This window comes from Trichosurus vulpecula, chromosome 3 (assembly GCF_011100635.1).
Source record: "Trichosurus vulpecula isolate mTriVul1 chromosome 3, mTriVul1.pri, whole genome shotgun sequence".
Classification (NCBI taxonomy): domain Eukaryota; kingdom Metazoa; phylum Chordata; class Mammalia; order Diprotodontia; family Phalangeridae; genus Trichosurus; species Trichosurus vulpecula.
In genome coordinates, this window is record NC_050575.1 from 51,682,292 (window position 1) to 51,709,637 (window position 27,346).

Consider the following 27,346-nt stretch of genomic DNA (forward strand, 5'->3'; position numbering starts at 1 on the left):
TAGATGTCCCTCTTTATCTCTCCACCTCCTCTCTCCCAAACAGCCTTCCCTTATAACAAAGAATTTCACCATGGATTTTTAATAAATAATGCTGAATTATTGAAAGTGAGTAAAAGGGAGCTCCCAAGTTGAAAACATATTTGATAAGTGCCTAGTTACTTCCCATCTCTTTATTGGAAAGATAAATATATTTTCTTTTTGAATAGTCAGTAAACTAGCATTTATTAAGCACCAACTATGTGCCAGACACTTGGCTAAGCCCTGGAAATACAAAGAAAGGCAAAAAATGGTCCTAGCTTTCCAGGAGTCTATAGTCTAATGGAGAATTAGCAGAAATCTCACCATGATTTTGGCTGCAATGGCAAAAAAAAAATCTCCTTCCTTTCTTTTTCAGCTGCACAGTTGGACACCATTGGCTTCAGCATAATCAGGAAGTGCATCCATGCTGTGGAAACCAGAGGTAAAGGATCTCAACAGATGGCATTGTTCTCCGTGAAGGTTGCACAGCTGTTTGTAGCATATTATCTGCTATCTGCTGTTTCCCAATTTTAAGTGATTCATTAACTGCCAGAATACCACAGTCAGTGTGCATATCATGGGGTCTGAGAGTCCATCTAGTTCAGCAGTGCCAGAACTTCCCCTTCATTCCTCTCCAACCCAAAAGGGTTCATCCAGCTTTGGCTTGAGCACTTTCACATGAGGTAACCCATTACTTCCCAAGGCAAGCCCATTCCATTCTGGGATAGCTATAATTGTTAAAAAGTTCATCTCAACAATATTTGCCATCACTTCTGGATGCTCTTAAAATGTGACACCCAGACATGAACACAATAGTATTGAAGATAAAGTCTGACCATGGCAGGGGACCGTCACCATCACTCATGAGAACAGGTTCTCTACATCAGTCAATCAGTAACCATTTATTAAGCACCTACCGTATGTCACTGTGCTAAGCACTGGGGATACAAAAAGAGAACCCCTTCTCAGAATGACATTTTTACTGCATGAAATAAAATTTATGCATAGAGTTAATCAATTATCTTCAAACACAGCTATGACAATACTAACAATAGAAGTTTATAGACCTCAGCTTAAGAACCCTTGATCTAGAGAGATCCAATGTGCCTGATACTGTAGGAGACAGATTGGAGAATGAAATGAAGTCATTCAGTGCGCCTCGTCCCCTGGCCTCTCTGAGCACATTGTCTTCTCGGTGGGTTCTAGTCAAAATTATCATTAACCCATAAGATCTGGTTCTCTGCATTTTGGGCTAGGATATCAGTAACAAAGGCCATTAAACAGTCCTTGGATTATTAGACTGATTTTGAATAAGTTGACTTGAGTGTCAACTAGTTACTTACTCCTTGGTATATCATTTTTCGTAGCTCTGTCTTAGACATCCCACATGAGAGTTAGTTGCCAAGGCTCAGAGGTAGGATTTGCACTCCAGTCCTCTTACTTCATAACGTGCTACCTCCACAGGTTGTGTGGTTTGTCCTTTGCTCTCAAAGAGGACCATGGCATCAGGAAGATGATGCCATGACTTTGCAAGTGAATTGGTTTTACGTGAGGGAGGGCTGTGCAAAGTTACCAGAGATAGAAGGAATGAAAGAAAGAAAGAGGAAAGATTGATTTTGAAATTTTGAAAGAAAAAAATTGATTTTTATTATGTGCTTTAAGTGCTTAGAATATAAATACTAGCCAGAAGAAAGACAGTCTCTGCCTTCAAGGAGCTTACCTTCTAACGAGGGAAGACAACATGTAATCGGAAACTGGAAAATAAGGGTTGGGGAGAGGAAAGTGTATGTGCACACTTTCAATAAAATCTGACTTGGGTGAAAAATGATCAAGGCTGGCAAACTTCCTTAAACATTGGTTCTCGGCTGGAATCCACCAGTTGGAGAAGGGGGTGTTAGAGGTGGAAACATCTCCAGTGTAAGAAGACCACTGGGATGGAGGTGGAGAAGTCTGGAAATTCTGAAGCAGAACCAGGAGATAAGGAGTTGGGCTATTCAATGTTACCCATATTATTACCCTTACATAGTAATTCACTATTACCCAAGGTTTTTACATAATTTTAGAAATACTAGTTATGGCAGTTAGAAAATAAAAATTAAGGAAATGAACATTGGCAAAGATGAGCATAAAATTTCTCTTTTAGCAAATGACATGATGACATATTAATTCAAGATCTTCAACTAAAAAATTAAGGAAAGAAATCAATTTAGTATTCCTAATCCTTACTTTGTTAAGATGAACCTGAGGGGGAAAGTCTGCATATAAATATATTACTAATAGAAACAAGGAGAAACATTTGGAAAAAGAAATACTATTTAAAATTGCATGAAACAGTTACCTACCAAGATATCTGCATTTTTATATATTACTAATAGAAATAAAGAGAAACATTTGGAAAAAGAAATACTATTTATGCTATTTTTTATAATGCAAAGTTGCTTAAATAGTTGGACAGTTAACCTACCAAGATATACCTTTGTATAAAGCCTTTGTAAAAACTACCAACTCTGAAACAGTTCTGAGAGAATTATATATAATTTGAGCCAACTATATAATTGGCTCAAATAATATTATATAATATATAATATAATATTGTGTATTATATTACATTATATTTATATAATTTGAGCCAGTATTCTTTGAGAGAAGTGCTATTAATATCCTTATTTTATGGCTGAGGAAACAGAGGCAGCTAAACTACTTGCTCAGAATCACAAAGCTACCAAGTTTCTTAGGCCATATTTGAAATGGAGTCTTCCTGATTCCAGGCCCAGCCCTCCATTCACTGCACCCTAACTGTCTCTGGTGCATGAGAAAACAAATGAGTGAGATCATCAAACAGAAAGAGGATGGAAAAGTTAACTTTCAAATCTCAGATTATTTTGGGAAGTATTAATTATAAAAGCTCTAGTACTGAATTTTTAAAAATAGAAAAATAGACCAATGAAACAGAATAAAAATCCAAAATTAGAGTCAAAGGTGGCTAATAGATGAATATTTTATACATCTAAAACTACAAAACAGTATAGAAATTAATTTGGACTTCAGTACACATTGTTGGAAAAATTTGATAGCTGGTCAAAAATAGGATTAGGCCAATAGTCAACAGCATACATGTAATATATATGTAAGTATGTGTGTATAACATATACATGTACTCGGGTTCACATATATATACACAATACAAATTGTAAAAAAACAGGAATATTACTCTCAGTTCTAGAGTAGAGAAAATTACTATCTTTTAAATGAACGTGATTGATGACAAAATAAATTCTATAAAAATAAGGGAGTTTTGCACAGCAAAAGCAATTTATCCAAAATTACAAAAATAATTACTAACGAAAGCTATCAACCTGGAATCTATAATATTTAGATAGGAGCTATGATTTCCTACAGTCACTTTAGAAATTGGACCACTTAGAATGGTTGAGTGGGTGACTCCTTTCTTTCTTTGTATTTTTAGTAGGGCAACCCAGTTTCTGGTACCTAGTAGGATTTTCATTAATGCTTATTAATTGATTGTCTCAGAGGATGTAGCAACAATTCGGCTAGCAGCTGTTGTTGGTGTGTAAGACCCAGCAAGACCAGCAACAAGAGCTGCCAGCACAGGTCCTTTTGATCTGCTTTACTAAGGAAAGTAACTTTGAGGGGCTAACAATCTCACTTTAATCCAACATACAAATATCATTCACCTACTTCGGGAGGAAAAGCCAGCACCCTGAACTGCAAAATAAATACAAACAAATTACAAACAGAGACAATACCAAATCATAATACATAGTTACCAGAGAAGAACTAATGGGTCTGGGTTAGCAAAGCCGGGGGGGCAGTTACAGCTTGCCTAGAGTCTCAACACTGCTTCCATGAGTTTGCCCCCAAACCAAACATCTGGGTTTCTTCAAAGCGGGGGGGCTCCTCAGTGGCTACCCAGAGTCTCCACACGGACACTCTTCCAATGAGTGAGAACCCCAAAAGTCAAATGCCAACCTTGGATCTTATATACCATCTCAGGGCCCTGATTATATACCATCTTATATATACCATATATATACCATACTTATATACCATCTCAGAACCCCAAAAGTCAAATGCCAACCTTGGATCTTATATACCATCTCAGGGCATTTGATTACCTCAGTGCTGAAAAGCACTCAAAAGAACAGTGAAAAATCCCATTTAAGGTGTGGGAAATTTAGTCCCTAGTACCACCATATACAAGTCAATGACTCTTGATCCAATCAAAGAAACAAAGGCCAGACTCTTCAAGGGCACTTGATTAAATAAGTGCTAAAAGAGAAAACAGTAAAAGAAGGTCCCACCCTAATTACTGATACAAAGGGTATAGCCCTGCAAAATAGTGTTATAGAATTCAGTGGCTACTCTTTCTGTGACCTGAGGTGAGTCACTCATTGTAGCTAAGCTTTAGATTCATCTTCTCTAAAGTTGAATGGGTTGGATTCTAAGCCCTTTAGTAGCTGCAGATCACCCCATTTTATCCATATATTTTAGGTACCCATAGCCTTTGAATAGTCCTATTCCTCTGTAAATTGCTAACTGAAAACTTAGCAAATTCATTTTTAATACTTATGACTTCCAAGCCTGTCTTGTTTGGCCATAATGTATCTTTCAGTGGCTCTAGTATAATAATTTCTTTCTATGAAGTGTCTCATGGATAGATAGACAGATAGATAGATGGATAGAGCAAGCAAAGAGTACAAAAGCACCATGAGCTCTTGATTCAAATTAGCCTTCTCTATCAAATAGGAGTGTGAATTTTTTACCTTGCTGTAAAGATCAGTTTCTTCAAATTTATGGAGATAGAAATGAATGAAAAAGGGCTAACATTTGTTGGATCCTTTAGGTGACTTTTGCAATGAATCTCCAAAAGGGGAAAGATAATAAAACATATTAAAATCCTTTCAGTAGAAATAAGGGCAGGCTCCAGGTTTGGCATATTGAATGCACTGTCAAAAGATAATATTTTTTCCTTTCTAAAGTTGCTGTTGCTTAGTGAATATTTAGAACTGAGAGACATTTTTATTTTTCCAGTTTGTTTCTCTTAACTTGCTTTCTCTCTTTCAAAGGAGCATTCAATTGGAAGGGGATTGCATTTGTCTGCAGTTAAAAAAAAACACCAACAAAAAAACCTAAAGGCATCAATCAATAACAAAATAAACCCCAAAGACCAAGTAGTATTTTTCTGGTATTGAATAAAGAGGAAGATGATGGTATCATCTTTCTAAAAAAATTTTATAGAGGAAAACATTTGTATAACAAAGGAGCAGGCTTCCTGAGTACTAAGCTAAGTCTCTTTCTTTAACTACCAATTATATATGCTTCGGCCACCAAATGCAAAGCTGAGTGTGTCCTCACCATTAAGTATTTCATATTCTGGTATTGCAAAATGGCATCATGAAAATCCAAAATGTACCTCTTTGTTACTTAACTCTGTTGTTGGCTACAAACACACTTACGGGGTATGCGTGTGCACCCATATATTTATATGAATAATACACATGTATTGTTGCCATTATCACTGGCATCTTTCAGCCTGTCCAGATGTTGCCTCTGGCAGGGGAGGCTAGGGGAGGTTAGTCTGATTACCAGACTAACACCAGGGTTATAGTGTGTAGTCCATCCATGAAATTCTAGACAGCTGTACCAAATCCCATCCACCCCTTCTCCAACATCAGGGCTGAGTGACAAGATGCTTTAATTAGAGCAGTTATTAGGAAGGCTGAGGAAATGAAAGAAATGCATTAGGTTGCATTAGCCTTATTTATGCACTGATGGTCCTCTAATTAAATCAGAGTCTTCTTCTTTTCCCAGGGATCAATGAGCAAGGACTCTACAGAATTGTTGGCGTCAACTCCAGAGTCCAGAAGTTGCTGAGTGTTTTGATGGGTGAGTGCCATAGCCGCTGGCTCTGAGCGAAAGTGGCTGGTAGGGTTGTTTTGGAAAAGTAAGAGAAGGAGGGGAAGGACCCAACCTTTCTGGATGAAATATTTATTGATTGAAAATCGGGGCTTAGAGGGATGTAAGCAAATAAAAAAAGAAAGAAAATGGTGTCAGGTTCCTGTCCCACCCTGGCTCTCCCCTTGATAGCTGGAGAGGACTTTGGCTATGAATATCTCTGGTTATTCCCAGCTGGCCTTGCCATAATTTCTGCTACAGACTTTAAAAACATGCCAGAGCTTGGATTCCTTTTTCTCTCCCACATTAGAGCCTAGGGACATAGACCAGGAGTACCACACCCTTACTGGTGGAAGACAGCTGCCCTTGGCCTCTTGCCTTACCTTGGGATCCATATCCCATATGGCCCCTCCCTACTTTGTCTTTAATGGCCTGTGACTCCTGCTATCTGTGAAATGGGTCAGGTATTTATTGATGCTACAGTCTGGTGCCTCAGCAAGGGGATCAATGCAATAAATTAATCAACAAGCATTTATTAAGTGTCTGCCATGTGCCAAGAACTATGCTTAGTGCTGGGGATACAGAGACAAAATGAATCAGTCCTTGTCCTCAGGGAACTTTTCTTTTATCCTGGAAAACAACAGGTATTCATATAAGTAGATATAAAATAGATCTTTTTAGTAGGGAGGGCACTAGCACCTTGGGGATGGCATGGCCAGGAAAGACTTCATTCCATACAGGAAGTAGAACTTGAGCTGAGTTTTGAAGGAGGCTATGGATTCTAAGAGACAGAAGTGAGGAGAGAGGATCTAAGCATGGGAGATAACCTATATAAAGGCAGAGATAGGAAGTGTGATGTGGATGACAGAGTAATAATATAGGAAGGAGCCAGATGATGAAGGGCTTAAAATGCCAAGCAGTTTAGTTAATATTTGATCCTAGAGATAACAGGGAGCCATTGATCGTTCTTGAGCAGAGCAGTGACATGCTCAGACTTAGGTTTTTGGAATATCACTCTGGCAGAGGAGAAAGGAGAGACTTGAAGGGCAGGTTTGCAGTTATGAGATCATTGCAGCAATTCAGGTCAGATGTGAGTAGAGCCTTTGTGAGTGGAGAAAAGGGGATGATTCTAATTACAGAAGCTTTTTCTGAGAGAATAACCTTGCCGTTCCTTTGCTAGTGAGAATCCATCATATAACTCCAAAACTGAGTTTACCTCAGTGGATAATCCTTCTGACCCAATCTCCTAGCCCACAAATTCATACTTCTTCTCTGTAGTATAAGCAGCAGAACTCAACCTACACTTCCTTCTTCCCTCCTCCTCCGCCCCGTATGGATAGCAGATATCCAAACAAAACCTTCATCCCACTCCACATGTTCAGTATTCAAATCAGAACCCCATGAGCTAACGGGCCAAATGTGCTTAGGCTGCAGATTTCCTGTATTTTTAGATACGAATGCAGCCAGCACCAGTGAATAACATAGATTTAAATGGCAAACAGATCAGATTTCCGAGATTGGTGACTGTGATATTTGTCACTATAAGCACTTTTGCAGGGACACTTTTATAGATGGGGCTGCTGTTCATGGTCCCAGCTTGGTGCTCTAGGCAGGGACACCACTCATGTCAGCCTCAGTTGCTTCAATGAAAACAAATTCAACTGGGGGGAAAAAGTCATGATTTCCTATTGTTTGTGTCTCTCATGTTGGGCTAAATCTGCCTCTTCTGTAGCCCACCTCCTCACCCAACATACCTCCCTCTTTTTAAAGTAAGGTTTTATTGATAATTTTTGTTCTTAATATCACTTCCCTTTCCCAGTGAATCCTCCCGTAACCTCCCAGAGAACTATGCCTTATAACTAAAAATAAAAAAGGAAAAAAAAAAAACTACTTCAGCAAAACTAACACATTGAAAAGGCCTGACATTCTCCTCCTCTGGAAAGAAGTGGGAGGAGATGCTTTCTCAGATTTCCTTTGGGACTAAGGTTAGTTATAATTTCAGAGCCTTAAGTTCCATTTGTTAATACTGTGCTTCAGTTTACTGTATTGTCATTGTATATATTTTCATGTTTATGCATCAGTTCTTCTGCAGCCCAGCAGTATTCTGTTACGTTCATAACTTGTTTAGTCATTCCTCAATTAATGGGCACCTACCTTTTTTTCCAGTTCTTTGTGGTTACCCCCCCAAAAAAAAGTTTAGTATATATGAGGCTTTAAAAAAGATCTTTGGCCTTCTTGTGGAATATGTCTTGCAGCAGGATCTCTGGGTCAGAGGATGTAGACATTTTAGTCACTTTCTTCATGTGTTTACAAATTGGTTTCCAAAATGTTTGGACCATTTTTTTCAGCTCCACCAATAGTACATCAGAGTGCTTATCTTTCTATATCCCCTCCAACATTGCCCAATTATTTCCATCTTTTGTCATCTTTGCCAGTTTGCTGGGTGTGAGGTTGTTTTGATTTGCATTTCTCTTATTATTAATGAGTTGGAGCATTCTCCACGTGGTTATTAGTAGCTTACAATTCTTTTTTTAGAGATGTTTGTTTATATCCTTTGACCACTTATTTATTGAGGAATTAGTGATTGGTCTTACCGATTTTGTACTATATTTGTTAATTTCAAAAGTCTAAGCTTCTTCCATACAAAATCCTATGCTGTTATTAAACATCAGTGAAACTGATGTTTAAACCATAACTATTCATTTATCTTAGGGCCTCTCTTGAAATTTCAGTATTTTAGTTCAGATTGTAGGCATAGTTAACTTTGAGAAATTGAAGTGACTACCAGGTGGCAGATATCCAAGCTTTAGTTAGGACTCTTATGCAGGGGCGAGGAAATGTGGCATTTTAGGCAGGCCCATGACATGTTTCAATGAAGGGAAGCTTAGGTCATTGGACTTATCAGAAGAACAGGTGTGAAGGAACCTGGTTTCTATCATTGATACTCTGGTTGGCTCTCAAACCAGCCATTTGTCTACTATCTTCCTCAGGATGATTAATGTAATAACCTGCTTCTGTGAATTGTTGTTAGGAATAAGCAGTAACCAGCTGGAAAGCCCCTAGTGAACCCAGTGTGTGAATATTCAAGCAGCTGCACATCATGAGGACAGCTGTGCCGAGCTGACAACTAAGCTGCCTCATCTGCCAGGCCTTTTTCTCATTTTCTATAGCTCTAGGCAGCACATTCCAGATCATAATCCCAGGTGAAGATTAACCAAAATTCACTTGGTTCATCAGAGCCTAAGGGGTGGATCTTTCGGCTTGTCCATGGGTGTACCACAAATGGGGAAGGTCTGAGACCAGAATCTATGATTCTTACTACCATACTAGCTTGATATTTCAAGCCAAATGGTTTAATCTTATGTGTGACGTATTCCCAAGATTCTCACCTTGGCTTGTAAAGGGGGAACGTAGAAGGAGGTGATCTCTTTCTCCATCCTTCTTGCTGTTTTAGAATTTGGAACTGGGAAGGAACCATAGAAATTATCTAGTCCAGGGCCTCTTAAAAATTTTTTGTGTTTGGCAGTCAGGTGTAGCCCTTCTCAGAATACTTTTTTGTTGTCTCCATTCATAATTGAAGGAAATTTCAACTAGAGGTTAGTGAAAATAAAGTTGTAATTTTGTTTCCTATCCAAATTCATGGACCCCCTCAAATCTATGTGGATTCAGAAATGCTTGATCTAGTCTAACCAACTCCTTCATTTTAGAGATTGGAAATTAAGGTTCTGAAAGGTTAATGATAGTTAATAAGCCTACCACTGTATCCACCTACATCCCCTGTCTGCCAAGTTAGTTTATCTTGTCTTGGATCGCACAAGGGGCTGAATCAGAACAAAAGGCTGTTACTCTGTCCACTATACCACACTTCCTTCTTAGTACCATGCTCATTTTGAACATGTAGCACTATTTCATGAGACATAATTTAATGTGGCTCATTCCATTCAGGAAGCAGTTTGTTCACATGCTGTTCTAGGACATTTCGGCATTCTAATGTTCATGATGTTGCTTGAGAATTTTGATTAAGAACACACTTGGATTCACTATCTGACAGTCTCAAAAGAGTTAGCGGTGTGTTAGTCTTATTATTATCATAATGGATTTTAATTAAGTAAGAACCACCAGTCTCTTTTCTTTACCCATATACTTGAGGACATTGCTTTGTAGATGGTGAGAAAGGACAATTGCTATGAGAATGTTTCTATTGGAACTCCTTAGGAGATTCTGGTAGAATTTCTAGCAAATACAATTGTGGTCTCTTAACATATTAGTGTCAAACCAAAAAAATGACCTTTGATCTGGTTTCCTAGCAACAGAGGTCAGTGGTCTTTAGAGATTGTAAAGGAGGGAGAAAGACTTAAAAATTCCTAGAAACAGAGGCTCTCTTGGGGGCAGTTTTAAAACTTTGTCTGTAGATGTGGAGGAAAATGACCTAGCCAACTTTCAATTTAGAAAATGTGTTTTGTAAACCAGCTGTTATCCTGTCCTTATGTGTATGTGCCTAGACAACATATCTCACAAGCAGTGTATACAACTTAGGCCAGTGTTTTCTTTCTTTTACCATTGATTAAACTAAAGTTAATGCTATGAAGAACACATGGAAGGTATTAGAGGGAATCAGGAAATGCAGTGCTTTATAAACACTAACTTATATTAACATGCTTTCTCTTGTTCCATTTTCAGTCAAACTATGCACACCATATAGCATAGCACCCAGGGACCCTTTGGGTCTTTGCTTTTTTATTGTCTGCCTTTTATTTCCTAGCCTTTTTGAAGAAATAGCATCGATGCATCAACATGGTCTAGTCCAGAGAGCTTTAGACTTGGAGTTAGGAGATCCAGGTTCTGATCCAGCTCCAACAGAGACAAGGGATGTTTTGTATTTTTGAATCTTAGTTTCTTCATCTGTAAAATGGGGATACTAACGCTATCTTCTTCACACGTTGGTTGTCGGAAAAGGATTTTGTGAGTGTGAAAGTGCTTTAGAAATGTGAGCTGTTTGTTATTTTAATAACTAAAAACAACTTTGCATAGTAGAGGACCATAGAGGAAGTCACAGATTAGAACTGGAAGGAACCTTTCCTGGTCATCTAATCCACCCCCCTTATTTTCCGGATGAGGAAACTAGGGTTCTCTCTAATGATGGCTGGTTGATAATTAGGCATTATTCGTGTAGCCACATCCAGGTGATTGGGAGACAGAAAGAGACAAGTGATAAATGGTTATCCTTTTCTACCTAACTCTTTCCCAGAGCTGTTACTAAGAAGCAAGTTTGAGCTTTTCATTCCCTTCTCCCTCTTCCCCCCTTCTCTCTTCTATCTCCGTGCTCTTTCTCTTCTACCTTCCCCTCTCCGTTTCTTTCATTCCCCCCTTTCCATTGCTATGAAATATCCAGGGAGGTGATTGAGAGAGGAAAAGAAGGAGACTTGAATAATATACAGACTAGAAAGTCAAACCGCATTGCATTGTCTGATGAAGAGGAATTAGACAAGAACATGATTAAAGCAAATTTGTTTGTAGCAAATGTTTAAGGCTCCCTTGTTTGCCTTGCTGTGCTAGGTACTGGGAGAGATAAACAGTTCAGACAAGGGTCCCTGACCTTGCTATTCACACTATTACATGGAAAAGGAATTTTGCTTTTCAGTCATGTTCTAACTCTATGATCCCATTTGGGGTTTTCTTGGCAAAAGTACTGGAGTGGTTTGCCATTTCCCTCTCAGCTCATTTTACTGAAGCAGACAGAGGTAAGTGACTTGCCTAGGGTCACACAGGTAATAAGTGTCTGAGGCCAGATTTGAACCCACAAAGTTGAGTCTTCCTGACTCTGGAGCCAGCACTGTATCTACTGTGCCACCTAACTACCCACAGTATATAATTAGATTCAGTATAAAGAAAACCTAACAGTCAAACCCACCCCAAACCAGAATGGACTGCTTCATGAGGTAATGCATTCCACATCATTGAATCTGCTTATCATGGGTTTCCTAAAAAATGATTTAAATTCAGGTACATGTTGGGTTAAGTTTCTGAGCTCCTTTGCAGTTCTGAAATTGAGTCTGTAATTTGTGGTGGGAAAAAGGAAGAGGACTTTAAACTGTTAAAGCATTTGTTAAGTGCCTACTATGTGCAGAGTCCCATGTGAGATCCCCGATCTCAAGGGGCTCCTGTTTTCCTGGGAGAGAAGCAAAGGGCCTCCTGGCCAATCCACAGATGGGGTAAACAGACCCTGAACCCACAATGAAGAGCAGACTATGCTTCATTCCTGGTGGGTCTCCCTGCCTCAGGCCTCTCCTCACTCTAGTCTCCATTCCACTGCCAAAGTGATTCATATAGGTTTGACCATGTTACCTACTCTATTTACTGAACTCCAGTGACTCCTGGATCTAATCTAAAATCCTCTGCTTTTAAGTCCCTTCACAAACTTGCTCCTGCCTGCTTTTCCAGTCTTCTCCCACCTTACCCCCTTCTTGTACCCTACAATCCAGTGACACTGGCCTTTTTGCCTTTCATTTCAAATGACACTCCGTCTCCCACCACCTCCATGCCTTTTCCACTGGTTATCTCCCATCCCTGGGATGCTGTTCCTTCTGACTTCCCTGCTTCCTTCAGCTGCAATCCTGCCCTCTGCCAGAGGACTTGCCATCTGCTCTGTCCCCTACCCCTACTGACAGTGCCTTCCTTCCCAATATTACTTCCCATTCATCCTCTGTATATTTTGTTTGCTCATAATTGTTTGCATGTTGTCTCTCCTATTAGAATGTAAGCTCAAAAAAAAGGGATCTCCTTGAGGCCAGGGACCATGTCTTTTGCTTAATGCTTACTGATCAACAGATTGGTCTGTACCTCCATGATTACATGGTCTTTTCTACATTGGCTTTCTTCTCCCCCTGTGATGAATGTTGTTGCCAGCTAGTCAAGAAAAAATGATGAGGAGAGAAGAAAGGCTTTTAGTCTGGAGAAAGCCATAAATTCTCTCCCGTACTATTCAAGGCACAGCATATTCAGCTGCTCCTAGAGGCTTCAAAATGTCAGGGGAGCCAAACACGCAAGTCTGGGGCTTCAGCAAGGAGGTGTGGAAATTGGCAGCTCTTTCTCAAAAGAAGGTAGCTTGGGAGGCCTGGGGTTTGGGCTGTATTGGAAATAGGATGAATTAAAATGCATGTGCTTCAACCCCAAAGGAGCCTTGCCTCATCAGTGCTATAAAAAGCCTTTTCCTGGGACTGTTATTTGAGTCTTGACTGTGATGTTATACTATATCCCTGTGGTTGCAAGCCCTTTTTAAAGTGGATACTAATTGTTACTTTGCTAAATGTGGTTCAACGAATAACTCTCCACTCCAGAACTTGCCAACTGGTTCTGTTTATCGTTGTTTGCTCTTCTTGAGTTGAAGCTAGCTTGTTCCTCAAAGAAATGTACAGTAAGATTTGTCTTGAGGCCAAGACTGGCAACTCTCCACAACCCAGTGGGGGGGTGGGGATGGAGGGAGTGGGGAAGGGGGAGGTGGAGTAAGTAGTTCGAAGGAAAATCACAGGCTGAACTAAGCACTTTGGTGCATAAATAAGTAAAGATTAATTTGTAAGGAGTATGAGATGGCAAAGGATACAATTTGTGGATGCAGAATAGGGCTGGTTTTAGGACCTGACCAGCCGTGGCATCTTGAGATTTCACAGCTAGGAAAAGAAAGGCTTCTTGTTCTGGGCTGTGTTTTTCTATGGCCCTAGATAGGATTCTGTCTCTTAGGCAAAAGTTGAGTCCCAGATACGTTTTGTTCTTGGAGAACAAAGAAAGTTTTATGGCATAGGTCTCTCTCTCTCTCTCTGAAAAAGAAATGAATGGAAACACATACATACATATGTATTAGGTGCTTACTATGTGCCAAGCACTGTGCTAAGTAAGCTCTGGAGCAGAAAAAGTGAGACAATCTCTGTTTGTAAAGGACACACCCTCTTCCTTGGGGGAGATAGCACCTAAAAGGACCTTCACATGAAGCATAAATGGAAAATCCTTGAACATGTGACAATCCACTAGGGTGAATGGCATTATCCAACGGTCCTTGTCACTAGATCAGACAAGAAGATAAAATACACATTTTTCTGTCTGCCCTTGAAAACTCTTCAAAATCTGTTTCCAGTTTTTCCTCGTAGGCTAATTGCACATGACTCTTCATCATGGTCACTGTGTTTCAAGTGGACTAGCCTATTTTTGTTTCCCATACCCTATAGTGCATTTCTTGCTTGTGTGTGTTTGCACAGACTGTCCCCCCGCCCGTGGACTGTTTTCCCTTCTCCTGAGCCTTGTAGAATCCCTAGCTTCCTTCCAGGTGCCACCCTCTACAGGAGGCTTTTCATCATGCCCCTTGGTTATTACTGCTCTCTTCCTCCCTTGAGATCTCTTTGTATTTACTCTCTATGTTTTCTGTTTGCTTCTCTGTGTCCCTGTTTTCCCCACCCCATTCCCGCTAGCAGAATGTAAATTCCTTGAAGGCGAGAAATCTTTCATTTTTGTCCTTTTACAAAGCTTCTATCTAGCACAGGACCTGGCACGTAGTGGGGCACTCAGCAAATGTTTGTCACCAGAGAGACTGGGGGTTGGTGGTGTTGAGGGAGCTTGGCTGGTCCCATTAGAATCCATGAGCTGATCTTGTATCAAGCTCTCCTTAGGCCACCTGAGAGAAGTTAGCCATCCTTTTAGCTGATGAAATTTAGACATTTCCCATCATTCCCCACTGAGTTGGAAATTCAACAACAAGGCTTCTCAAACTTTTTCCACTAGGGACCCCTTTTCACATTTAGGCAGTGTTCCTTGGCATTATGTGTCCCAAGGGCATGCGTAGTGCAAAGTGTGCAGGCTTTGTCTTCAGAACCAAGGCTGCAGTGAAGTTGCATGATGCGCCATGGGCAAGTGCCAGAAACACCTCGGATTCATTATTACATATTTGATCTTTAATTAATTTTTGGTCACTTTGTGTTCAAAAACCTTTTACTTTTGCCAGTGGGGCCATGCCTCACAGTTTAAGAAGTGCTGCATACAATGGAAAGAAAGTTAGAGAATCAGAACCTGGGTCTGCATCTTGTCTCTGGGCAAGTTACTTAATCTCTTTAGGTTTCAATTCTCTCTTTAGTAAGATGAAGAGATTGGACCAGAAATGGATAACCTGTGGCCTCCAGGCCATAAGGGGCCCTCTGGTTCCTCAAGTGCAGCCCTTTCACTGAATCTAATCTTTGTTCTGTGAAGTTTGGATTCAGTCAGAGGACAGCACTTGAGGACCAAGAGGGCCCCTTGTGGCCTCAAGGCCACAGGTTCCCCACCCTGGATTAGACTATAAGGACCCCAATAGCTCTAAAACTTATAATCCTACAATTGTATCTGGGCAGCTAGATGGTACAGTGGATAGAGTGCCCAGCTTAGAGTTAAGAAGACTCATCTTACTGAGTTCAAATCTGGCCTCAGACATTTACTAGCTGTGTGACTGTGGGAAAGTAACTTAATGCCATTTGCCTCAGTTTCCTCATCCATAAAATGAGCTGGAAAAAGAAATGGTAAGTCACTCCAGGATCTTTACCAAGAAAACACCAAATGGGGTCAGAAAGATGGAGATGACTGAAATGACTGAACAATAATAACAATTGTATCTACTTCTAACTTCTTTCCTTCAGATCGTATCCACTCCCCACTCCCCATTCAGTAACTCAGTAGATCGGGGTCACCTCTAGGATCAAATACAACTTCTCTCTTGACATTCAAAGCCCTTGATAATTTGGCTGCCTTCTCCACTTCCAGTTTTCTTACATTTGAATCATTCTCGTATACTCTTCAATGCAGTGATGCTGACCACCTTGCTCTTTATCCTACAAGTCACTCCACTTTTCCATTTGGTACATTTTCACTGACTGGTCCCCCAAGCCTGGAATGCATCTCCAGTTTATCCTGTACAGTTGTTTGTAGGTTGTCTTCCCCATTAAAATGAGCTCCTTGACAATAGGAACAGTCTTTTGCCTTTCATTGTGTTCTTAGTGCTTAGAACAGTGCGTGGAACATAGTAGGTGCTTTTTGATCTGTTGAGTCTCTTCGCTTTAAAAGCTACTTTCAGTACAGGATGAAGTTTTCTCTTTCTTATGGCCTAGGTTATTTTGTAACTACAAATCCCTGGCTCTGTTCTGCATAAAGATATTTAGGGCCCTTGAGAAACACTGCCCACTTTCCAGTTAGCCTGGGGCCGTTTTCACTTTACAGTTAGGAAGCAGTTGGTCTCTTGACTTTTGAAGACTCCTACACTTTACCTTGTATGCAACCTACATCTATTTTTTAAATGTTTTCATTTATTTAATTAAATATTTCCCAATTACATTTAAATTTTCTTTAATATTTTAAGAAATTTTGAGTTCCAAATTTTCTTCCTACCCTGCGCCTCAAGAAGACATGCAATATGGTATTGACTATACATGTAAAGTAATGTAAAACATATTTCACATTAACCATATTGCAAAAGAAAACATATACATGTTGGGTCTCCCTGGGGAGCCCTGGTCCATGGTGCTCTGTTGAGAGGGGCCATCATTAGAGGTGCAAATATGGTTCGTAGGGTACCTCCCCTCCCACATTAAGGGGAGCTCCTGCTCCAGGAGCCTGAGCCACACTGCAGAGAATACTGTTCTTCTACCCCCAGCACTAGAGACTTAGGAAAAATATGCATATGATGATAACCTATCCTAAGCAAACTTAAGAAGGATATGAAGGCTATTTTAGCCAGGGCCAAGGGGACTCAGAGTATTATGACTGTGGACATGGAGAGGCCTAAGATTCTTATGAAGCTTATGGTCACAGTGATCAGAGTGGGACAAAGCCCTCCCTGAAGGCCCTTCCAGCTAGGCCAGTGAAGTGGTCATATAGAGAGCACTCATATAGATGTTATTAAAACAAACATGAGGGAAGATTATCAGTTAAGAGCAAAGTTGATTCCTGTTGCTTTACATGTAATAGACAAGTAATTGTCTAAATGTTTTTCTTCATGATTCCCTTCTTTTCCCCACTTCATCCTCACCCTGCATCTTGACTTCTGTATATAGTATTTTAAAATTAGTTAAAATAGATTTAGGAATATCGAATTAATTTTTTAAGTGTGTAGATGCTTTTTCTTTCTTTGTTGTTTAAATATAAACACAACTTTTATAATAAAAACAGAAGTTGAGTTAAACACATACACACATATCCCAAGAAAAATAAAATGAAGAAAAGTATCCTTCAACCTACATGAGTTCATCAGTTTTCTTTTTGAAGGTAGATAGAGTTTTTTCATCATGGGTTCCTTTGGAATTAATTATCTTAGATCATTATCTTGATCAGAGTAGCTGAGTTTTTCACACAACATAGCTGTTACTGTGTACAGTTTTCTCCTGACAACCAGCATTTATTAAGGGTCTGCTGTGTGCAGGGCTTTGTGCTTGGCGCTGGCAGAGGATGGAGTGTGGGGAAAGGTACTGGATAATGTGATCCCTGCCCACACAGAGTTTACAGTCTAGTGAAGATTAGATTTGTTTTTTTCTGTTTTCCTTCTGCTCTTGTGTTATATGGCTAAGCATCATGACACCTAACAGTTTCCAAAGAACTGGAATTGAGGTTCCCCAGAGGGCAACGAATCTCTGCTGTGGTGGAGGTGAGCAGGCTGCTGCATAGTCCAAAAAGGGGATTATTTAGGAAGGAAATGCACATTTCTTAAATGCATGCTGTGTGCCAGGCACTGTGCTGAGCACTTTGCATTTGATCCCATTTGATACAACAACCCTGGGAGGTAGATGCTATAATTATCCCCATTTTATGTTTGTGGAAACTGAGGCAAACAGAAATTAAGTGACTTGCCCAAGGTCCCACAGTTATTGAGGATCTGAGGCTGGGTTTGAACGCTGATCTTTCTGACTCCAGGCCCAGCGTTCTATCTACTGTGCTACCTATAGATACCTAGAAAAGGCCAAAAAAAAAAATTGCATCAGACCTGCATGAGTGGTAGGAAAGATTGTGAGGATAAATGGTGTAAGGCCAATCAGTAAGTGAAAGATCTTTCCCCTTAGGTGGGGCCAACAAAGGGAGGCCTGATTAGAGGCAAGTCCACACCCTTTTGCTAGTTAAGCTGATATGGCACCTAAGGGGAGTTGCTAAGACCAGAGCCAATGGTATGTGCACTGAGTTCTAGTCAATCAGATGCCAGCTAAGAGAGCCCAGAACTGAGAGCAAGAGAGCAGCGGAACTGAGAGCAGCAGAATTCAGAAGACATCAAGAGGACATTGAGGCAGTGAGAGCCACAGGAATCGGAATTCAGCCCAAGGAGAAGGAGCAGGAGCTTGGAGTCTACAGAGCTATAGAAGAGAGTGATGAGTGGAGAGTTAGGATTCGGGAGTGATTGCTTATAGGAAGGCCCTAGCAGGAGGGAAGGTTACAGGATGACTTGGTTCCTTGCTATAATATTGTGTTACAATTTCCTTGTTGCTGCACTGAGGTGGGCTTATTGCCTTTGGAATATTATTTCTACTATATGGAATTGGAATTACTGGTCCTGGGATTGGATTCTCTCTTGTTTAAATAAATGTTATACTCTACTGCCTTCTACGTAGAGAATTTCTTATACTTCACTATTCCGAACCATTCAGGCATGTTCATGGTTATCCTTGAGGTCATGAATCTTGCCTTACTGATATAAATGGTAAATGTGAAAGATGACTAATAGACAGCCTGCATGTTCTTTTGGTATCCTGGGGATGTCAGAGGTATGTTTGAAAAAGGGCCTCCATGTGGTATGGACATGGACAAAAGTCATGCAGAATAGGTTGCGATGTGAATCAATGGAGGGAACGCTCAGACTGATAAGACCTTAGATCCCTTCGAGTATTTGAGAAATGAGATAAGCCACAAACACAGATGATCCACAGTATTACATAATAAGTACACCAAAGAGTTACATGAGAACTGTTCTAGAATCCAAATAGCCATTCTTTGAGTCAGTCCAAGAGATATATTCAACCTCCAAAAGTAATATAGAGATAAAGGTGAAAGCATCAAGCGGTAGACGGGCTCACCTCAAGAGGAGAGAATGATTTTATTTGTTTTACTTTTAATCATTTGTTTTTCTCTCTTTTATTTTTTAGACCCCAAAACAGCTTCTGAAACAGAAGTGGATATATGTGCGGAGTGGGAAATAAAGACCATTACTAGTGCACTGAAGACTTACTTAAGGTGAGTCTTTCTAGTCTTGTCTTGCTTCTGTTGCCGTGCATGTAGGAAGAAATATTTTCAGCCTATGGAGAGTGCCTGGTTGGCTGTTTAAGATCTGGAAACAGTTCCTGCATGAATACATTCAGTTTCTTTGGTCAAACTAATAGCGTAATTGCCAGGCAAATCCCTTCTTGAAGGCAGGGATTGACTTAGTTTTGTTCTTTTTTTTTTTTTAATTTATTTATTTAATATATTTCGTTTTCAGCATTGATTTTCACAAGAGTTTGAATTACAAATTTTCTCCCCATTTCTACCCTCCCCCCCACTCCAAGATGGTGTATATTCTGGTTGCCCTTTTCCGCAGTCAGCCCTCCCTTCTGTCACCCCGCACCCCTCCCTTTTCCCTTTTCCCTTCCTTTCTTGTAGGGCAAGATAAATTTCTATGCTCCATTGCCTGTATATCTTATTTTCTAGTTGCATGCAAAAACTTGTTGTTTTTGTTTTTGAACATCTGTTTTTAAAATTTTGGGTTCCAAATTCTCTCCCCTCTTCCCTTCCCACCCACCCTCCCTAAGAAGTCAAGCAATTCAACATAGGCCACATGTGTATCATTATGTATAACCCTTCCACAATACTCGTGTTGTGAAAGGCTAACTACATTTTGCTCCCTCCCAACCCATCCCGCTTTATTGAATTTTCTCCCTTGACCCTGTCCCCCTTCCAAAGTGTTTGTTTTGATTACCTCCACCCCCATCTGCCCTCCCCTCCATCATCCCCCCCCTTTTATTTTTTTTTTATCTTCCTCCCTCTTCTTTCCTGTGGGGTAAGATACCCAATTGAGTATGTATGGTATTCCCTCCTCAGGCCCAATCTGATGAGAGCAAGATTCACTCATTCCCCCCTCACCTGCCCTCTCCCCTCCTCCCACAGAATTGCTTCCTCTTGACACCTTTATTTGAGATAATCCACCCCATTCTCTCTCTCCCTATCTCCCTCTCTCAATATATTCCTCTCTCATCCCTTAATTTGATTTTATTTCTTTTAGATATCTTCCCTTCATCTTCAACTTACCCTGTGTCCTCTCTCTCTCTCTCTCTCTCTCTCTCTCTGTATATACATATATATATATATGTAAACATATATATATATATGTGTGTGTATGTGGGTGTGTATATATATTTATACACACACACACACATACACACACATATATGCATATTCCCTTCAGGTACACTAATACTGAGGTCTCATGAATCATACACATCATCTTTCCATGTAGGAATATTTTTCTTCTTATGTCTCCACAGCCTAACATAGTGTCCTGCACATAGTAGGCCCCAATTGATGTTTGTTGAGTGGTACCACAGACCTTTGGAGTTGAGTCAGTAAGCATTTATTTAGTGTCTACTGTGTGCTAGGCATTGTGCTAAGAGTTGAAGTTACAAAGAAAAACAAAAACCAGTCCCTGATCTCAAGGAATTCATAGTCTACTAGGGGAAATGACTTGAAGACAACTATGTACGAGCCAGGCATGTACAAGATAAATTTGAAATAAGCTCAGAGGGAACACACTAAGATTACAGAAAGTTTCTTGCAGAAGGTGGGACTTATGCTGGGATCTGAAGGAAGCCACGGGAATCCAAGAGGAAGAGAGTTCCAGGCATGGGATCAACCAATGAAAATGACTGTAGTTGGGAGATAGTTATGTCTAAGGAAACAGCAAGGAGGCTACCGCATCGCATCGAAGGGTATGGGTTGGGAAGTAGAGTAAGGTATGAGGAGGCTGGAAAGGTAGGCAGGGACCAGGTTATACTGACTTTCAGCAAATCAAATGTTATATTTTATATTTGATTCTGGAGGTGATAGGGTGGTGAAATTAGAAGGATAAGCAGGTTTAAAAGAGAAAAAAATAAGTTAATTTTGGGACAGTGTGAGTTTAAAATGACATCCACCTAAAAATATCCTATCATTTACTGTAAATGTGAAGAGTGGTCAGGCCTAGGAATCAATATTTGGGAATTCACTAGGGTGGGCACGGTATCACCTTTGTTTTAATATCCCTAGCGCCATGGCCTACATGGCCCAGTAAATGGTACTGAATTATGTGGAATTATTCTTTGCTGGATGGGGTTGCCAAAAGTGTATAGCCTAGGGCAGCTTCAGGAGAAAATGCACCACCAGCTAAGACAATTTTACAGAAGGGATACTGTGATAAGGTGTGTTCCTTGGAACCAATCTCAGAAATAATTTCCCTTTATAGAATACTTTAATGTTGATACAGGGTTTACCTTACTTTGTGAAGTAGATAGTGAGCATTACTGTCCTCATTTTCAAGATCTACAGCTCATCTAGCATCAGAGGCAGCATTGGAACCCAAGTCTCCCGACTCTCTGTCTAGCACTCCATCCATCTCAGTAGGATGCCTTTCAGGAGAATGGAAGAATCCTTTGTTATGATATCCTCAGAGGGAGTTACTCAATTTATTCCTGACCTTGCTATCCTTTTTTATTTGTCATTTCTAATGACCAAAACATCTCAGAGTATGCCTTCCTTCATATGGTCATTCCAAATTGGCATTCTGATGGAGAGAAGGCATCACTCTTCTAGATATTTCTTCCCTAGGCCTTTGAATAGTGGTAAGAGTAGGTGATAGATTTACCTCTTAGCCATTCAGTGAAGAAAACCTTCATGGAGGGTGTGAAATATATGGTAGGGGGAAGGATACATTCTGGCATGTATGGGATTTCTAAAGGCAGAAAAAGGCTTGAAGCCGTGGATAGCATAACTAGACAATCAAGCCAAGTGAAGATATGCTGGACTTTTGCAAAAAGAGCCAGCAACTGAATAGAATCTGGTGGTGATCACTCCTGTTTGCCAGCCCTTGCTATGTTTTCTATCATAGGTTTGTAGATTTAGAGCTCAAAGGGTCCTCAGCGTCCATGAGTTTCAGCCTCCTTGTTTTAAAGATGAAGAGATTGAAGCCCAGAGAAATTAAGCCATTGGCCCAGCATACCAGCTGGTTAAGGGTCTGATGTGGGATTTGAACTCAGGTCTCCTGTAGTCTTCATTTGCGTATATCTTATTTTTATCTGACTCTAAGTTCATTGAGGACTGGGAATGTGCCATTTTTCTTCCTCCTTCTTTTGTAGTACACTACCACCTCAGAATCATAGAAACGGATAATTTAAGAGTTCGAAGAGACCATCTACACCTTCTACAAGAAGTCTTCCCTCAATTCCAGTGCCTTTCCTCTGTTAATTATTTCCTGTTTATCTTGTATATAGTTTACTTATCTGTTTGCATGTTGTCTCCCTCCATTAGACTGTAAGCTCCTTGAGGCAGATACTGTCTTTTGCAGATAGTAGGCACCTAATAAATATGTATTGATCAAGTCCAACTTATGCCTGTAAAACAATCCCCATGATCAAAATACCCTACAAATTCTTGTCCAACTTGTTTGATGCTTTTCAGTGAAGGGAAACTCCCTACCTTCTGTGGCAGTCTTTTCCACTTTTGGATAATGTTGTGAGGATGTTTGTTCCTCACATGAAGCCCAAGTTTGAGTTTTTATACCACTCACCCATTGCTTCTAGTCCTATGTTCTGGGGCCAAGCAGATTAAGTTGAATCTCTCTTTCACAAGATAACCTTCTAAGTTCAATGGCAGCTGTCATGTCCTTATCCCCAGCCTTCCCTTTTCTAAGATAAACATCCCTAATTCCTGTGCCATGGTTTCTTAATGGTTCTGGTTGCCTCTTTTATGCATGCACTCTAGTGATGTCCTTAAAATGTAGTGCCATGACCTAAACATGATATTTTGAATGTGGTCTGATGAGGTCTTTCTTTTGCATGGGGGTATTGCCTCTTAATATATTACAAAGCATATTGTGGGGAGTTTTCTGAAGTCCTGTGTGAGCATAAGTGCAGGCAGCAACCAAGAGAATGCCAGTATAAGTAAGAAGCATCCGCCGGTGAGAATATTACATAATAAGAACCAGGAAGAACAACACATAGTTTGATGGAGAGACTTAAATATAGGGTGACATAAATGACTCAACAGTATTTAAAACTGAGACATCTTTGTAATCATCTAAGGAAAAAAATCTAATAATCATAATAACAACTCTTATTTATACAGTGCTTTAAGGTTTACAGACTACCTTACGTGTATTGTAGGAAATATATAATATAGTGCTTAGTGCTTGGGACATAGTGGATACTTAATGTTTATTGGTTGAATGATTGGTGTAGTATCCAGCTTGAGCCTCATAATAGTCTTTTGAGGTAGATACTGTTTTTTTCTCAATTTTACAGAGGAGGAAATTGAAGCAGACTTTAAGTCTGTCTCAGGGTCACACAGCTAGTATCTGAAGCTAGATTTGAACTCAGATCACCCTTCCTGTACTGCGCTCACTGCATCCCTTAGCTGCCATGCATAACAGATTCTTTGCAGGAACATAAAAACATACAAGGAGGCTTGAAACTGAGAACTGGGCCCAAGTCCCAGGCTTGACATATATCAAACTGTGTGGCCGTGGGAAAGTCACTTAACTTTGTAAGCTTCAGTGACTTCATTTGTAAAACAGGAATAGTAGTACTGGTGCTCTTTACTTTACAAGATTATTGTGAGGGTAATTCTTTGTAAACCTTAAGCCTTATATGTATGTGAGGAGCTACTGCTATATCACCATCATCATCATTATCATCATTTCTCACTAGAAAATGCCTCCTTTTTCATATTTCTTCTTGACTTTTCCTTGATACCAAATTGATGGGAAGAAGCCAGTCTTGTTTTAAGTGGAGGTAGTGAAAAATGTTGAGCTATTTGTCTTATTTCTGCAACATATTTTAATGGGCCGTCGTGCTGGTGGCCTGGTCAGGGAAACACTTGAGTTGTACTTGAATTCTGTACCCACTCCTTTCTCGACATGAATGTGTAGAAAAATTAAAATGGGTATTAGTTCACTTCAAGAAAATAGAAAAGGTGGAGGGGGACAATCCTAGAGGAATGTTAGGATTGTTTCTCTGGGCTATTTCTGCTTGAGGAAAGATCATGCTATGGAGACAGTATCTCAGCTGCTGTTAGGTGAGGATTGATTCTTTTGTGATAAAGTTCATCTTTTTGGTCTCTTTGTCTTTTCCAGAATGCTCCCTGGGCCACTCATGATGTACCAGTTCCAAAGAAGTTTCATCAAAGCAGCTAGTAAGTTTGGTTTTTGTTACAATTTTGAGGAGGTGGAGAGTAGCAGAGACTTTTTCTTTGAATTTTGAAGAAATCATAATATTCACAATTGCATTCTCTATTCCCTGGTACGCTGTACCTAAACTATGCCCATGTAGATTCTAACAAGCCTGTGGTATACATATTCTGACTAAGATACTGCTGCAGGAGAAGAGAAACAAAGCTTTGATTGCAAATTCTAGTTACTGAAGTTCTAATGACTTCGGTTTTTCCAGCTAGAGCAGCAGTATACAGAATGAATCAGACACTGCATGTTACGCAGATCAAGCCTGGGATGCTTTTCCATAAATATGATACCCGTTATATAACTTCATAGGTCTCATTCCATCAGATCTTCCATTCACAGCTTATGATCATTCTTTGGATGTCCCATCCAGGTCCCTAGCATCATGTTACTGGTATAAAAAGTACATAGGGATTAGGTGTAAGCCATTCCTAGTACACTGGAATCTGGCTGCGTGGAGTGAGTGAGTGGTATGTCTGTAAGGGAGCCTTAAGATTCTGTATCAGATGAAAGTCTGGCCTGAATCATCAGCATAGTTACAGCATCAGCAGCTTGTACAGCCCACTGGTTTTAAAATTCATTGATTTGCCAGCTTTTAGGGGTACCCATTCTCTTTCCATTGCCATTGATAATCATCTTGTTCCTTCACTATTTTGAGGCAACATGAAATGGTAGAAACAGTTAGGAATACCTGGGTTCAGGTCGTAGCTGTGTGACCATGGGCAAATTATTTTACTTTTTGAGTGAGCTTCAGGCAACATTCCCCAACCATCTCAATCAATAAATAATTTGTTGTATGCCAGGCACTGTGTTCAAGAACAAAAACAAACTCTGCCCTCAAGGAGGAGTTCAGATTGTATCTGCATGTTTTCTCTTCCATTAGATTGATTTTTGTTTCTTTTAATTTTTTAATCATTTTTTTTTTAATTTTGAGTTGCAAATTTTCTTCACCTTCCAGCTTCTCCCCTACCCATTAAGAGGGCAAACAATATGATGCCCATTACGTACGTGAAGCCATGTAAAACATTTCCTGTTAGCCATCCTCTGTTAGATTGTGAGCTCCTCCTTTTGCTACTTTTTGTATCCCCAGTACTTAGCACAGTGCCTGGCACATAGTAGGTACTTAATAAAAGCTTATTAATTTAACTGATGGACTGAAAGTTATAGATAGGTTGTGATTTGTGTGAGTGGGCCAAATTCCTACACTGATAAAATAACAGGTGCTTTTTGTATCTTCACTTGGATCCCTGTTCTGTGTTGCATGCGTTGCAAGAAAAGCAGGAAGAAAAGTCCTTGGGAGACCTCATCCCCTATGTACTGTTTCCTGAAAGGGAAAAGAAAGAAGCGGGTAGATAGAAAGAAATGAATTAGGAGTGAAAATGGGATTGCATTGGACCTTTCTCAGAGGAATTCCAAGCAACCGTTCTCAGATTCATTCTAACAGCCCTATAAATAGCCCGATAACTCAGGGCATAGCGAATGACATTGCCCTGTTTAATAGTAATAACTCACTCTGTTAGCGCCTTAATGCTTAAAAAGTGCTTTCCGCGTAACCCAATGAAGAGGGGAGTGTGAGCAATTCGATCCTCATTTTACAAATTAAGAAACAGAGAAGTTATATGATTTCCCCTAGAGACACTCTAGATTGAAATTCATATCCCTCCTAAGCCCAGAATTCTTTCTACCACAAAACATTGCCCATCCTTCATAGAGAAAAACACTGATAGACCCAAGAAAAGATGGCAAAACAGGGATTGAAACCAAGGTTCAGAGAAGGAATTGAATTCCTAATTCTTGCTGCCTTGGTTATACCAAGCTGTTTGCTGTTCTTGCTTTGGAGATAATTGAACACTTCCTACATCTTCACTAAGGTTGTGTTGAGGTGATGTTTTGATATGTGACACCCTCGCAATGCTCATGCTAGTTTGTTTACCACTTAGCCTAGTGCATGAAGTTCCTTGTGTCCTTAAAACTAATTAGCCATGTGAGAGAGCTAGCTATCCCTTACAACTGTGAGTACAGTTGACTGCTGCTTTTTATTTTATTATTTTTCACTGTCCTCACTTGAGTTCATATTCATCATGTTACTCCATGTTATATTGTGGGGCCTTCTTGGTTTACAAGAGGATCATAAAAACAATTCTTCAACCTTTCTAACATAAACCTGTCTTTAGGACAGGTAGGTGGCACCATAGTGCACAGAATGCCTTCCAGGCCTGGAGTTAGGAAGACTCCTCTCCCTGAGTTCAAATCTGACTTAAGACAGTTAGTCTAATTCCACTTTGGCATCAATGTTTTGCACCCTTCCATTTCAGAGCTAGAGAACCAGGAGTCTCGAGTCTCAGAAATCCATGCCCTTGTTCATCGGCTCCCGGAAAAAAACCGGCAAATGTTACAGTTACTCATGAATCATTTGGCAAAGTAAGTTTTATAGTTGATTTACGTGGTCTCTTAACGTCTCTTTTTGAAAGTTCTTTTCTTTTCAGTATCGTCTTTTTTAGTTCTGCCTACTTGCCTTGATACAATACTCATGTTGAATGGTTAAAGTGTGTGTGTGTATCTGTCTCTGTTTGTGTAATATGTAATGACTGAAACATGATGGGAAGAAGGACATGAGTTGTATAGTCTTCACCAGAAAGGCTGGAATATATCCACAAAGCCAAATTATTGGGTAGAATTTCTAAGGGTGATAAGCCATTATGATTCCTCCCATAAAAATTCAAAAAGGGAGGTAGACATCCCAGGACTGGGGATCAGGAAACCTGGATTCTAGGCTTGGCCTTCCACCAACTAGCCACATGACATTGAGTTGTTTAACCACTCTGCCTCAGTATCTTCTTCTATCAAATGGAAATAATAATACCTGGCCTGCCTAACCTTATAAGCTTGTGAGTATCCAATGATATCAGAGCCGGGAAGAGAATAGAACACTCTACAGATATCAATGGATTGTTGTTGGACAAATGT

The 27,346-nt window shown here is 40.0% G+C and overlaps 1 protein-coding gene across 1 annotated transcript in view; it reads left to right on the forward strand.

The window, feature by feature from the left end:
• Positions 1 to 27,346, forward strand: part of ARHGAP26 (Rho GTPase activating protein 26) — a 531,098-nt gene that overhangs the window by 315,853 nt on the left and 187,899 nt on the right. Inside the window, exons 13-17 of the mRNA XM_036749095.1 lie at positions 395 to 460; positions 5,851 to 5,925; positions 19,068 to 19,155; positions 24,278 to 24,336; positions 26,695 to 26,800. Coding sequence (XP_036604990.1) covers positions 395 to 460; positions 5,851 to 5,925; positions 19,068 to 19,155; positions 24,278 to 24,336; positions 26,695 to 26,800 — 394 coding nt within the window. The remainder of the gene's footprint in view (positions 1 to 394; positions 461 to 5,850; positions 5,926 to 19,067; positions 19,156 to 24,277; positions 24,337 to 26,694; positions 26,801 to 27,346) is intronic.